The sequence below is a fragment of the Nyctereutes procyonoides genome, unplaced genomic scaffold (genome assembly GCF_905146905.1).
Source record: "Nyctereutes procyonoides isolate TBG_1078 unplaced genomic scaffold, NYPRO_anot_genome, whole genome shotgun sequence".
Lineage (NCBI taxonomy): Eukaryota > Metazoa > Chordata > Mammalia > Carnivora > Canidae > Nyctereutes > Nyctereutes procyonoides.
The window spans coordinates 4433004-4448464 of NW_026575123.1; the positions used below are offsets into that span (position 1 = coordinate 4433004).

The window sequence follows — 15461 nt, forward strand, 5'->3', positions numbered from 1 at the left end:
GCTTTTCCTTTTCCTTTTCTTTCTTTACTTCTTCCTTCCTGCCTGCCTTCATTTCATTTTGTTCTGATTCAGTTCACAGAAAGATGGTTCTGCTCATATCAACAGAACGAGACAAAACCTTCTTTCTCCAGGTAAGAAAGACAGTCTTCCTCAGATCCACATTGTAAAACTTATGTTCTATGCACCTGGGAAACTCATGTTCCTAATGTAGCTTTGTGTCAAGTTCCTAGCTACCCAGTTATCCTGTTGTCTATATGTACTTTGGAGGATGCATATACAGTTATCTTTGAACAATACAATTTTGAACTGCCCAGGTTCACTTAAATAAGGATTTTTTTGATACAGTACTATAAATATATTTTCTCTCACTTATGATTTTTTTCTTTTTAGAGAGAGCTTGAGTGGAGGGGGGAGGGGCAGAGAGAGAGGGAGAGAAATCCTCAAGCAAAGTCCTCACTAAGCATGGAGTCTGATCCTGCACTCGATTGCAGGACCCTGAAATCATGACCTGAGCTGAACTCAAGAACCAGATGCTCAACCCCTGAGCCACCTGCACACCCCATCTTCCTTATGATTTTCTTAATAACATTTTTTTCTCTAGCTTTATTGTAAGGATGCAGTATGTAATATATAAATATACAACATATGTGTTAATCAACTATTTATGTAATTGGTAAGCCTTCTAGCCAACAATAAGCTATTAGCAGTTAAGTTTCTGGGGGATCAAAACTTACACTCAGATTTTTTACTGTGCAGGGGATTGGTGCCCCTACTACATCTTGTTCAAAGGCCAACTGTATATATACATGTGCATGTATCTGTGTGTACATATATACACATATGAACACACATATACATACATGCATGCTCATTCCTGGCTAACATAGAATCTAACAAGGAAGATATGTTCACCCACATGAAGAGAGGACACCTGTTTCCCTTTATTGAGAAAAACATCACCTGTGCCTTATGATCAAATAAAGTCCCTAAGAGTTCTGTGATTTGAACTGTGCAACACAATTCAGAATATGAGAGGGGTGCATTAATAAGATTTTTCCTAGAGAAGAGTTGTGGAAATGATACATCGTACAAAAACATGTCCTCAATCCCCTTTGACAATGATGTTACTATGAAGTAGTCTAGTAGAAGGTTGTGTGGGAAGTGTGCACACATAGAACATATTGTATGCTGTGACAAACTAATGGTAATCAGGCTCAAGGACAAAGCAAATGGGAGCACACAATGATGCTTAGGTTTTTTACTGCCTCCCTAAAATTCAGCAGCATGGAGAAGATTCCGTGGTATGTAAAACATGTCTCTGCAATCTTCAGTGTGATAGAGATCAATTCTTTGAAGCAAAGGAGATTCCTGAGAAGAGGATGTGAACTGAATCCTGTTGTAAGAAATATCCATCTTGGAAGAATGGGGCTGGATGCTTATAGAGGAGACTGAAACGAGTAGGAGAAACCCCAAAGTCTAACGTCTGCACGGAGCTCAGAGAACAGGTTGTAAGAAAGTCACAAAGGCCCTGTATTAGTTTCCTGGGGCTGCCATAACAAACTACAATGGACATGATGCCTTAAAACAACATTATTTTCACACAGTTCTGGAGGCCAGAGGTCCAAAATCAAAGTGCCAGTGCTGTGCTTCTTCCAGAGGATCTAGGGAAGAATCTGTTCCTTGCCTCTTCCAGCTTCCAGATTGCTCCTGTAGTTCCAACACTCCAATCTCTGCTCCTGCCTTCTCCTGATCTTCTCTTCTCAGTCAAATCTCTGCCTTTCTCTTATAAGGACACTTGTCATTGGATTAAGCCTGGACAATCTAACTTGGATAATCTAAGATGATCTTATCATGAGATCCTACTTAATTACATCTGCAAAGATCTTTTTTTTTTGCCTCCCCCCCCCAAATAATGGTAACACTCGGAGGATCCAGGGGTTAGGACATGGATGGATCTTTTGGGAGGGGATGTCCATTTAACCCATGAGAAGCTCCAACAGTACAGCAGAGGTGAGAGGTGAGGAATCCTATGTGGGAAGCCATGGAATGTCGGGAAGCAGGTGGTCACTCAAAGAAAGAGGACAAGGTGAAGCCTGATGCTGTGAAGGGGTACATGGAAAGGAGAAAAAAGAAGGCTCTGGGCCCCCCTTGTGAGCCCAGTAGTTAGCACCAAGCCATCAGCATCCTAGAACTGGGAGGGTGACCACTGCAAAGCCCCACTGGATGTCCCAGTCAAGGCGTCTGGGTAGGTCAAAAATGCACTCAGGAATTAGGAACAAGCAGACGTAGTCCCATTCTCAAATAACACTAGCAAAGTGGTGAGAGTCAACCCTGAGCAACTGGATGCATGGGTGAAGCAACGAGGGAGGCTCAGTACTTGGATAGTAGCCTATGTACAATGTCAGACTGGTTCTGGTAACTGAGAGACAAAGGGGCAGGAGTCCCTTCCCTTACACATGCATGTCCTCTCCCCTGTGTCATCCCAGGCTTCTGGGTGTTTTCTTTTCTTATTTCCTCCAGAATTGTTCTTGACCAGCTGCTACAAGAGGACCAGTTGCTTGACAAGTCCGCAGGACTCCCACGCAAGAAATCACACCCTATTTTACTCAGCTACCTGAAGGTCCAGTCCAGCCCCTCATTTCTAGCTCTCTGGCTAGTTAGTCATGCCTGCTACTTTCCATAGTAAGCTATTTTTGGCTCAGTATTTGGTGTTCTGACCAAGATTGTCTGCTCCAGGACCAAGGTGTGACAGATCAGGCTTGAGGTCAGCTGTCTCTCACTGGCTTTCAGCCTAAAATTAATAGGGCAAGGAAGACACATCTGTACAGTGGAAATCATGGCCCATTTCCTCATGTACTCAAATACCATTCAATCATTACATATCAGTGTACTGTGGTATAATTATGCTTATCACCAGGCCGGTTTTCTTCCAGAACGCATACTGACTTGTTCACACATTGATTTAAAAGTCCTACACTGTCTACATTCCAAAAGGATATAAGGTGACTCCAAGGTGCTATGGGACTTCACATGGAATAATCATTATCTAGAAAAGCCATGGGTCCTCGTTTGGCTGTCCTGATTGCACCTCCAATGTTGCTGGCAAAGGTGGTTGCCCTCATTAATTAGACAAGCACCTTTTGGACATTTTAAAGTTAATAAAAATTCCTACAGTTCCTTGAGGAAAAGAATTGCAAAATATACTGTGGGCACATGTGACATTGGTGGGAGGGGTGTGTGAAGCAGGATGTTTCCGAACACCCTTGGGAAGCCAATGGTCAGATGGCAGCCTCTGCTTCCTTCACCCCGGACTCCAAAAGGGCCCCTTCTTGTTCCCAGTGCCACCCCTCTCTCACCTTCCAACAGTGGCTTCAAGCTCAAGGTCACAACAGGCTCAAGATAAAGCCCATTTGTGGGCCATCAGCCTGTACGAGTACTAGAAAGCGCCATCCGTCTCTGTTATAAGTAATGCCTCTGAAAAACTTCTTAAAGAAAGTATAAATGTTACAATACTCTGTAATTACTGGGATCAGTTCATCAGATAGCTGCTTTCTGAGAGAGGAAAAGGATCTACCTTGTTATGCTCTGACAAGGTAAATGGGAGGATAGGAAGGAGGAAGGTGAATGAAAACAAGCTCTGGGATCTAAACAGGATGGCACACTGGTCAGGGGCTGTGGGTAGCAAAGCACATGAGGAGGGAAATGATTTAACCCTTCCCAGCTTCAGTTTCCTCATCAACAGATAAAAACATTAAGAGCAGCATTACATAAGATAACCTGTGTAATGTCACTGGCCTTATGCCTGCCTTGTACGAGCTGAAAAAAATGTTCAAGCTGAGATATTCTTGTTGAAGTTCTATTAATAATGATGATGATTGTTATTACCATTATCCATAGCAGAAGTAGTAATGATAGTCCTGGTGGTGGCAGTGTAAGGTGACCTCTGGGTTTAGTGAAACTGATAGAGAAAGTCATTAAATGAGAGAATCAAAAAGTAAAAGACTAAGTAGGGGCAGGGGTGTCAATACCAATCCTTAGTGACATCATAACTTTGTCTGGGATAAGCTACAAGGGAGATGTCCTGGCAAAGTGATTTTCTAGCCAAATGCACAGGGACTCAAACCTTTAGCTCTGTCACTTGAGAATGTGTGACTTTAGGGAAGTCAGTAAACTTTGCAGAGTCTCAGTGTCTTTTTTGTAAAATGGGAATAAACACTGTGTACTATGTGTGCAGAGAACACATATAAAATAGAAGTAACATGCATAATGAACCTAGGGTCCAGCAAATATGTTCCTTCCTTCACCTGGTGGCCAAGTTCTTTCTCCTCCTTTCTATGGCTGACAGACTGCAAAATGAGAAACTCATCTGGGTAGGTGGGAAATAGGAGAATGAGCATGGTGGGCTCTTTGTTAAGAGAAGAAAGATGTCACCAGTTTCCTTACATTCTCCTCCCACTGGGAGAACTGATGGAATGTACAGTAGGGCTGCTAAATGTTAGAACTTGCACCCATATTTAGTTACAGCATGTAGTGGAATAATTCTGAATTCACTGATGTAATGTGCTACTGCAAGATGGAAGCCATCCAGTGAAAAAGAGCCCCAAAATAGGTTTTCATGGAAATTTAACTCTGAACATTCTGATTTGGTACCTTACCATAAATGAGATCTGGAAACACTTTTCTGCCATAAAATTAAAGATAATTTCCTAAAGATAAATAAATTTAATGGCTATAAATACCTTCCCATCATCACTGCAAGATATTTACCATTTGATCTGAGTTATAATGGAAGACATGCCATCCGTGACAGTTAAAACAAGTTTAAGAACTCTTTTCCATTTTTAATGTTACTTTCCTTGATGAAAATTTAACTTCTGAAAAAAGAATCTTCAAAATCACCTCATTTTTATTCACAATGTTCCTGTCTTGACGACTTCATTCTTTACATTTCTTTTTCTAAATTCATAGAATACACTTGCTGTCATGCAAAGTCAGGCCCAAGACTTTGTTTTCTTAAGGTGTTGCGAAGGGAAACTAGTATCAATTTTGACATTTTAAGTGCACTTTCAGAAAACTCTCTTTCTGATTTATATTAGCATTCCTGACACTGATATGCGTTATATGTCATTAGTTACTTAAATGTTTTCTATAATTATGTAAATTATGTTGACACTGCCTAGTCGGAAGCTTACACTTTTACTATTTTGTCATTTGCGAAGTTCTAAAATGCATCTGATAACAATTTGCAAGTATTTTCAAATTAGTTGTTAAAGGGTTCTTGCTCTCTTGTTGCTTTCTCTGCCTACAATGCTTAGTCCTCTGCCTTGTGTGAGAGGCACTTCAGTAAATATATCCTGTCTTCCTCTCCCAATAGACTTAAAAAAACCCACACAGGATAATCCAAGTTATGGTCATCACCCTGATGGGGGCTCATGGTCAGATGGGGGAGATACAGTCAGGTCCAGGTCTCCAGATTATTACAGGACAATATGGACGACAGGTGTTATTAATAAAGGGATGAATGACTGCCACGTCAGAGGAGAGAATGCCTTAGGGTCCAGATGAGCCAAGGAAAGCTCCACAAATTAAGTGACCTCTAATCGGGGTCTTGAAAGTTCCGTAGGAGTTTGGTGAATGAAGAAATCAGGAGAAGAACATCCCAGGCAGATGTACAGATAAAGGCATGGCCGGAGGATGAGAAGTCAAGGAAGCTTGGAACGCAGGCTGCGAGAGCCTAAGCAGTGGCTGACTAGATGGAAGAACTGGAGCACAATGGGAATCATATGTAAAGGCCTGGAGAGGCGCATCAGAAAAAAAAAAGTTTTTATTCTACACGTAGTGGAGTCACTGAAGTTGTTTAGGCAAAGAACCAATGGGATCTAACTTCTCAGAACATAGCCAACATGGTGTGGAGGACAGACAAGTGCACAGCCTCTCTGCTTTAAGCAGCCTCGAGCAATATATTCTTTCAAAACCACGGAAGGGAAAACAATCTCCTTGCACCTTAATCATTCCTCTTTCAAATAGGAAATCATATGGTCATTGCTGGGTGGCTCATGAATATGGGAAAGATAAATACAGCATCCTAAGCATTCCTCAGAGATACTTGAAGAAAACATGATAAATATGGTGGCTCTCTCACTTAGTAGCCCAGAGCTCCAAGAGGGACTGTGGTTCATAGTACCTCTGCCATATTATTGACTGCATGGCAATATGGTTCTACCATATTGTGTGTGGGGACATGCTCCACCAAACCTCTCCACAGGATGATGTCAGCCATGCCTCTGCCAAATCCACATGTGAGGACATGGTCCACCATGCTGCTGCCACATCCATGTCTTAGGATGGGCACGGTCCACCTCACCTATGCCACATTCAAGTATAGAGCCCTGATAAAGTCGTTCCTAACCCCACCCTGCCCACGCTATGGCAACAGGCACAAAAATTGGTGTAACAGGAGATGAAGGGAGGTATCTAGTTCAACTTTTCTGAGCCAGGATCATAATGATGAAAGATGTTGACGAAGGAGCAAAGAGAAATGTTTAAAATGAATTAAGTAATAAATGCATGAATCCATGAATAAATGAATAATAAACCATGTGTTAGAAAAGTAAATAAAAACCTAAAATAATGGAGAAGGACCTACAAGAGGGGTATTATTTTCAGAAACAAAGAAGAAAATAAAGGAAGACAAATTAGAGGAAGAGATAATGTGAAAAGGTAAACACAGTGAACGATCCATATATGTACATACACATATATATATTTTTTCATTCTCTAGATGTTTCTTTACTTTCCTTACATGCTTTTGAGGGTTCTTGGTGAGTAGAGATGAATAGATGGAGAAATCAGAACCTGTGCTCTCAAAAAGTCTGGCTCTTCCCTCTTACTCTTCTCAAACCATTTGTTAAGGTTTGAAAGTTTTATTTGGGGGAAACCTAGGCCCCGTTAGAAATCATTAGCTATCTGACCTATCTTTTCCAAACACACGTGTCCATTATCTCATAGCTTCCATCCTGGTGAAAGGGGTGGGAAGTCACATTTCCTAAAACTTAAGGAAACAAAGGGTGGGAAATTTGTTCTGAGAGAAAGTCTCCAGAATTATGTGGCGGCATCTGTGAGTTTTACTGGCCACTCCTTGGAGGTAGCTCCTATCACTCATCTCGGACCAGCCCAGCCTTCATGGTTTCAGGAGACAGAATGCCCACAGAGACCGTGATGCTTCAAGCAAACTCTAGAGAGTGTGGCATTTAGGACAGGTTTGGCACATCCTCGTCCAGAAAAGACACAAACCTGCATATACTTTCCTTCCTCTCTCAGCAGCATAGCTCGGCAGGGAGGCCTGCAATTGGTATATGGGGGCAACCTATTCATCGGCACCACACAGGGCAATCATTGAGTTAAATAGCAGTTAGTTCTCTTCGGGAACAATGTGAACCACCCTCCCTCTTAGCCCTAGGAACACAGGAGCATGCCCATGAACAAACGGAGAGCCCACGGCTGAATACCACTGGGAGGAAAATGAAGGCCACAATGGGCCAGTGATCTCAGTGTGGGTGCAGGGGGCGGCCCTCTAATAACACACCAAACGGGCGGCCCTGTGCTCACGGGCCACCCAAGCACGTCCAGCGGGAGGTACCATGTTCCTGGGAAGCCACTAACATCCCAAGCCCCTTATTTGCGGCCTGGGGCGCACTTGTGCCAACCTTTCACAAATCAGGAAGCGAAGGTGCAGCACCATTATTTCAGTAGGGAAATGGATTTTTACTGCCACATCCCAGTGTAAGCAGGTGTAAGAAAGACCTGCCGATTCTATAGAGGGAGAAAATGAACAGGTACGCGAGAATGTGCTGTATGGCTCAGAGCGGGACTGAGGGAAATACGGGGTGGGGGAGGGTCTCAGGTGGTTCTCTTACCTTTTTGTCACTCAGGCCAGAAACCTGGTCCACATACTCTTCTTGGATCATGAAGGCAGCTAAGTTGGCAGTGTAGCTGGCCAGGAAGATGACGGCAAAGAAGGCCCACACCGACACCATGATCTTGGAAGTGGTCCCCTTTGGGTTCTGCACGGGTACGGAGTTGTTAAACACCAGACCCCACAGTAACCAAATAGCTTTGCCGATGGTAAAAGACGGGCCACCTGGCTCTGCCGGGATCAAAAGACAGGGACAGAAAGGTAAGACAGAGTCACTGGTTCTATGTAAACCAACAGATACGCGGAGCTGGGTGAGTTCCTGCTCAGAGCAGGAAACCCTCCGACTAAGATACACTTTTTAGTTGAGTTTATGCCTCTCTTCTCCTGGGACCCTCAGGAAGGCAGGAGAAGGTTATTTCTTTGTTTTTTTTAATTTAAATTCAATTAATCAACATCTAGTACATCATTTATTTCTGATGTAGAGTTCAATGATTCATCGGTTGCATTTAACAGCCGGTGCTCATCACATCACGTGCCCTCCTTCATGGCCGTCACCCAGTTACCCCATCCCCCCCACCCACCTCCCCTCCAGCAACCTTCAGCTTGTTTCTTTTAAGAGTCTCCTATGGTTTATCTTCCTGTCTGAGGACTTCTCATTCAGTTTTCCCTCCCTTCCCCTATGATCCTCTGCGCTATTTCATATATTCCACATATGAGTGAAACCATATGATAATTGTCTTTCTCTGATTGACTTACCAGAAGAGGTTTCTTTGGAAGAAAATCCAGGGGCCTGTCGGTGTGTGTGTGATCCTGCTTCAACTAGTGTTCAGACCTCAGCCAGGGCACTGGAGAAGCCCCCTTCCTGCCCCCATGCATACAAAACCCTCAAGACCACATCTAAACTGAATAGCAAAGGCAACTACCCCACTATTGTCACACTCTATTGTCCTTATTATTGCCATTCCTGAAATTTATATTTCTATATACCAGGAAAGGATTTCAACTTTAAGAAAGGTCAGCAAGAATTAGAGAGAATGTTCTACCACTGTCATGGGCCTCCTGCAATTTTATTCGCACTGCTGCTAGATGCCTTTGAAAGTCCCTTACCCTCATTTTTCTTTAGCTTCGAGCGCTTAGCACTAAAAGTTTTGACCCCACTCCAATGCCAACACACCCCAACTGGGTTTCCTACCATGGTAGCTTCTGTGTAAAAGATATCAGGAAGACCAGAGAAGAAATCACAGATGCCTGGCTTTGCCACACTCTCTGAGGGCAGAAAGGCAGACTGTCTTTGACTCTCCTCCACCCAACCTTTATATGCACAGTGGCAGGTCTTCTGCTCCTAGATTTATTGTGGTCTCAATGCTTTCAAAGCTTGGTGATGGCAAAATCTTGCCTGATGTCTGGGTCTCCAGGTAGCCCCTCCACTGCAGAAATGAACATCTGCCCGCACAGTTTTACAACACATTAGCACAGGTCTTATGATACTATCTGTGATCCCGATAGCATCTGCTCTGACAACTAAATCAGTGACTACACATGTCAAGCCTAGTATCTAACTGTGCACACACATCTGTGCGTGTGGACCTTATTTCATGGAACAGATGTGTAACTGAAAAGTTGTTCATAAATCAAAGCTTTTGTACATTGCAAAATGCCCCAAGGAGACTTGGTATTTAAAGTGGTCCGAGTTGAATTCCTTCGTGAAGATAGGTGCCCCTTGGTAAAGTAAGTAACTTGTAAGCCCTTGCTTTGAATTTTGTGGCTGGATTTTTGCCTCCTTAATCTTCTTCAAAGTGAGAAGAGAGAGCATACACTCACTTCAGTTCCTCACACTGTTAACGTATGTATGTACTTGCGTGTTTCTCAGATGTTTCACTTGTTACTAACGCCACTCGGGATGGGAAGTAGGTCATGGCTTCTGGAAGACCCTTTGGCACAGGCACAAGGTTCCCTGACTGTATCATATTGTGGAGATATTCAAATGTCTACCCCAGAATGCATGAGCCAAATAAGAAGGTAGGTCTGAACCTGGAAATACACAGGGCAGTAGTGGTTCACAGCCTGGACTGTGAAGTCAACAGAAACTCTAGGGGAGTTTTCACATAACACAGCTGCCTAGCGCCCCAACCCCAAAGATTCTTATTAAATTGCTGTGGGGTGGGTGGTTAGTCTGCAACCAAGGTAGAAGACCACTACTTTGAAACATGCTAGTGGCCCGAGATCCAACACTGGAATGAGTCAGAATATTAGAAAATGAGGTCCAAGCACCTTTGTCTTTTAAGTGTCCTACAGATAATTCTTTGTGTGGCTGGGGCTAAAAAAGGCTTTCCTCTGGGAGGTACAATCTCAGAATAAAGCTCACGTTCTGGATGAGAGAAGGCTCAGGGAAAAAAGTGTAATATTTCCTAATCCTGGAATTCTCAAAGTTTTGGATTATTTACAGGGGTTTCATGTACCTCTTCAGGAATCTAGCAAATGTTTTATGAAGTCTCATAAATGCCTCGAACATAGGGGCAGTCCTCCTATCTCTTGACCCACTTAGCCAGAAAACTGGACTGCCTTCAACAGTAGCTATGGGTGAGAACTACTATCTGCTGGTCATTTTATTTCAACCACACAATGTCTATGCTCCCTGGCAGATGTATCTGAGCCAGGGTCATGGGTTTTGAAGATCTTGTACCTTAGAGGTGGACTCCATTAGCCACAACTACCCCCTGTATATCCTGGAGCAGCGTCATTTTCTTTATTCTTAATATATGGGTATAGCTGCATTGTTGGTCCTTCTGTTCAGACAGACTGCTCACAGCCTAAGGTTATTAAAAAAGTTTCCTCTGACATGTTTATGCTACATGAATCTACTGCCAGCTTTCCGCTCATTTACCCCGGGGTAGAACTGGGCTTGCTAGGTGAGGCTCCTGCCAGTGAGGGACATACAGATCCAGACTAACCTCTTAATTGGGGTATTTTTAATGAGTTGCCAAGCTTTTGACATGGAAGGCTGAGGGTTCATTTTCAAAAATGGATAAGTCAGGGAGTGGGCAGACACCAAAAGAGGAGTACAGAAACTCAGAACTGAGAATGAGAGAGAAAAATGCAAAAATCCAACAGTTATAGGAGGCTTACCTCTGCCATCAGCGAGGCACCTGTTGTAACCCACAGGGCTGAAGTACTCGAAGACAAAGACAGCCACGGCTGAGACGATGAGCAGCATCACGAACATCATAACCCATACGTCAGCACTGAATGGCTCTGGAGAAGGAAAAAAAAAATCAGTGCTCAAAATTAAAACAGAGGAAAAAAAAACAGATTCTGCTTGATTTGCATATCATTTGCATAGGCAACACGTATTTTTGCAGGGGAAACAAACCACAAGTGTGTTGCATGTCTTCAGAGAGCCACAGCCCGGGTTGGGGAAGAGTGACAGGCTGCGTCTGAATGTCTCCATTCCCCTGATGGGCATGTCAAGGTCTATTTTCTTTCAAACACATGAGAAGGAGAGCTTCTTTTGAACTTTTTGAGATAGTTTCTGCTATTGCCAGGAAATGTGCAACTATAAGAAGTACTAGATACTGAGTAAATGAATCCTATGGGACTGGCTCTTGGTTTATGTTGTCACCCATATGGCCACACTGCTCCATAGAGGCCTGGAAAACCTTTCACTGATGCTTCCAAACTTTGTGCACAAATTCATGCTCCATAGACTTAGTCTTATTTTGGACTTGACTTGATTCAGTAATAACTGCATCCAATGAATAATTCTTTTGCCCTCTTGCCTCACCTCTCCTAGACTTCCTAGCCTACATTTACTTTTCAACCCATTTTGATGTGGTATATTTTATGGGACAGCTTTAGGGTATGAGGATGGGAGTCAATGTCAAAAAAAAAATCCATCCATATTGACAATCAGTATCTGTAATAGTGGGAATGTAGTGACAAGGGAACATGCCTCTGATGAAATTAACAAAACAACTACAAGCTATACCCTAACACCAAGTGAAAGAGTTGATAGGATAAGACTAGGAAGGAGAACAAGAATGTTCTACACATGCTTTCTTTAATTTATTTAATCATTATTGCTGAATCCCTTCCACTGATCTAAATCTCTCTGGCTTAGAAGTGTCTAGAAATTGAACACTGTATTCCAAGAGCCACCTCTCTGAAGGTCTACAAAAAGGGACAATTGCTACTCTTTCCCATGATATGATGTTCCCTCAATTGTGTCTCAAAATAGTTCTGGCCTTTTTAGCTGTCACATCACACTGTAAACTCATAACTAAGTAAATTAACATACTGTTTTTTCCACTTTCCAAATCATTAATAAAGATGAAGCTGAGAAAGGGGAAAGATTGGTTGGAAATTAGAAAATATTTTCTTTACTTGAAATCTACATTACTTTTGAATTTTTGAAGGGAATTATAAAAACCTGGTCACTTAACAATTTAAAAAAGGACCTTGATAAGACACATACCAACTGTGAAATGTAAAACCTTTCAGTGGCAGCCAGAGATGTGAGGGTAGCAGGTTTAATTCAAAGCCTCTATATGGTGGAGTGAGGAAGGCCCCTCCCCCTCAGCTCTCACTAATTGCAGTCCTACCCTGATTTTACTTCTAAGATTAGGGAATAAATGAGTAAAAGCATCCTCTCTAGGCTTTCTTTTCCCCCATTGAGTCCATGGCAACTTTTTGTACATAAAATACAACAAACATTTGTGTTGGGTTTTACGATGTAAAAAGTACTTTCACCATATGTTTTGTATAATCCTTATAATGGCTCTTTCATTATGGTATAACCATATCTATTTTACAGAAGTCAAGGTCCTTTCCAAGTTCATAGCCAGAAAGTGGCAGGGCCAGGTTATAATCTGAGGTCTTCTGGGGCAAAGTTTGTACTTTCTCATTGCATTATATCACTTCCTAACCTCTGTCCACCAGTGCCTGGATTAGGAGTTGCACTCTGAAATGTCCCCATGAGTACTGGAATACAGACTCTGAAGGCAGCCACATCTGGGCTTTAATCCTGGGTCTACTAGCTGTGAACTGATAGACTGTTGGAGAATTCCTTAACAGGTCTAAGATTCAGTTTCCTGAGCCATAAAATGGGTATAATAATACTATCAATGAGTATCAATGAGATAATATAACAAAAGGATATATAGTAATGCTTGGAACACCACAAAACAGATGTTCAATAAATGTTGGCTTCTTTTATCCCTTAGAAGCAACTAACTGCTTCTCCTCCAAACACACACACACACACACACACACACACACACACACACACACACACCCTGCCTGGCATTGCTATGTCATTCTAGGGCTATGCTGATATATCACTGGCTCTTCCAGTTCAGGAGCTGAGCTTAGTGCTATAGTGATGGGTTAGAATTAGAATGTAGTTTTGTCTGTATCTCTTAATGTTCCAATTATCCTTGCAAAGGCGAAAAGCAAATGAAATACACAAAACTGCTATGAGGATTAATGCATAGAGTGTATGCTCTCTATTAATATTTCACATAAAATTGGCAGGGCCAGAATCTGCTTCACTGTAAGAAGGCTAGCTGAGAAACGAGTAATTTATGGAAAAATTCTATGGGATCTATAACTCCACTTTATAGTACATTCATTAAAAATTTTCCTTCCCCCCTGCCCACTGGATAGAGCTTAAAGAAACATTAGTCAAGGTCTATTCCAATATCTTCATTTAAAAAAAAAAGTTGATGTCCTTCAGAGAGTTTGTGACTTGTCCAAGGGCTTACAGCTTGTTTATGCCCAGGCTGGGCCGCCTGTCTCCCAGTCCAATGTCCTGTTTTTAAGGTGACATTTTATTTCCCAACCCTTTGCTCTCACAGCCCCTGAAAAAAAATATGGGGTATGAGCTCACAAAGGACCTCATCTAATTGAAATCTTGGCCTTATCTCACCAGGTCTTATATCATATCTAAGGCTTTTGACACATAAGTGATGCTGGAGAATAGAGAAGTATACAACAGCACGAGGAAGGATGGTGTAGAATGGGAGGAAGCATCGGATCAGCTGTACCTAGCAAAGCTCAGAAAAATGCATGTAAAAACAGAAAACCTTTTTTGGTAGCTTGGAGCTCAATTCTTGGAAGACAATTAAAAAGGTATTTCAATGATAGCTAGAATTAGAAATCATTAAAGCAGGAAGTAGCCCCAGAAGTCAGCTGGTTGAAATGTCTTCTTCTATGGATGATGAAACAAAGTCCCAGGATGGAGCATATTTGCTCAGGGTCAAGTGATGAATAAGTGGCAGGAATGGGACTAAAGTAGGGGCCCAGCATTGTTTCTTTACAGGGTGTTATTCTACCCTATTGGTTTTGGGTGTTCTTCAGTTTTCATGTTTGAGAATAATCTATTCTCAAGACCCCCAAATTAAATAGACTACTAGCAAACCACCTCCTGGTTGAAAGAGCCTGGCCATATGCTCCTTCACTTAACCCTCACATAAAGTACCTGTTTTTATGTCCAGTTGCTTCACACCAGCAAGCATATCACTTACCTAAGAAGGCAGATGGTGAGACAGTCCCATTGCTGCGTGACACCATAACACTGATGCCAGTCTCTATGAAGGGCACAGAGAAGTCAACCACCTCAGATCGCTCCTCATTGATGGTGAGTGATCCCACTGCCATGTAGGCCCTCTTCATAACCACCTGGGAGAAAGACACAATGCTTCAATTAGAGCACTCAGGAAGGCAAAGGACCACTGCAAGGAAAACATGGCCTGGCAGTGGTATCCTTCGTATAGTGGGAACAGGAAAGTCCATTTACTGTTTTGCATTTTCTAAAATTTATAAATGAGCATTTTTTATATATTTGCATGAAACAAAATAAATGAAGAATGGAAATGGCCCTTACTTTCTGACACTTACCTCTCCAATCATACCATTCCAAGTTCCATTGATTTTCTTCCCATGCTTGCCATTGGTAACCAGGTAGAGATCATAGGTGAACTTCACAGATTTAGAAATTTTCTTAAGGATGTCAATACAGAACCCCTTGCAGCACTTTTTGATGTAACCTGGCTCCTCATCTGTTTTATTCCTAACCAGTTGAAGAAACAAGAAAACAAAACAAGGCTTTGTACAAGAGAGCAGATATTACCCTTACCATTAAAACTCCAACCCAAAAAAAGCAGGTCCTCCCTTCACCGCTCAGCACCTGAGTGAGGAAATAAATCAGACCACAGAACTGTAATTCTTTCATTAACTCATCACATTGAACCATGTTTTCTCCCAATTTTTAGTGCTCCTTTGAAGTATAACATACATCAGAAAGATGTGCATACCCTGAGGGTTCAGTTGGATAAATCTGCCCACACTGAACCCACCCATTTAACCAGCACCAAATTGAGATACAGAAAAATTACCCTTTTATTTTCTATTCCAGGCATTTCTCACCCTCACCAAAGAGAATCATCATCCTGACTTCTAATAGTTTAGCTTAGTTTTACCAATTTCCAAAATTGTTTCTAAATCTCAAAATTACAGGGCATGATGACTCAAGAAAACATAGTTCAACATC

The 15461-nt window shown here is 42.2% G+C and overlaps 1 protein-coding gene across 1 annotated transcript in view; it reads right to left on the reverse strand.

The window, feature by feature from the left end:
- The window catches only part of GRIN2B (glutamate ionotropic receptor NMDA type subunit 2B), a 280635-nt gene that overhangs the window by 34648 nt on the left and 230526 nt on the right, over positions 1-15461 (reverse strand). Inside the window, exons 5-8 of the mRNA XM_055336794.1 lie at positions 14810-14981; positions 14437-14590; positions 11042-11167; positions 7917-8146 (exon numbers count right to left, since the gene is read on the reverse strand). Coding sequence (XP_055192769.1) covers positions 7917-8146; positions 11042-11167; positions 14437-14590; positions 14810-14981 — 682 coding nt within the window. The remainder of the gene's footprint in view (positions 1-7916; positions 8147-11041; positions 11168-14436; positions 14591-14809; positions 14982-15461) is intronic.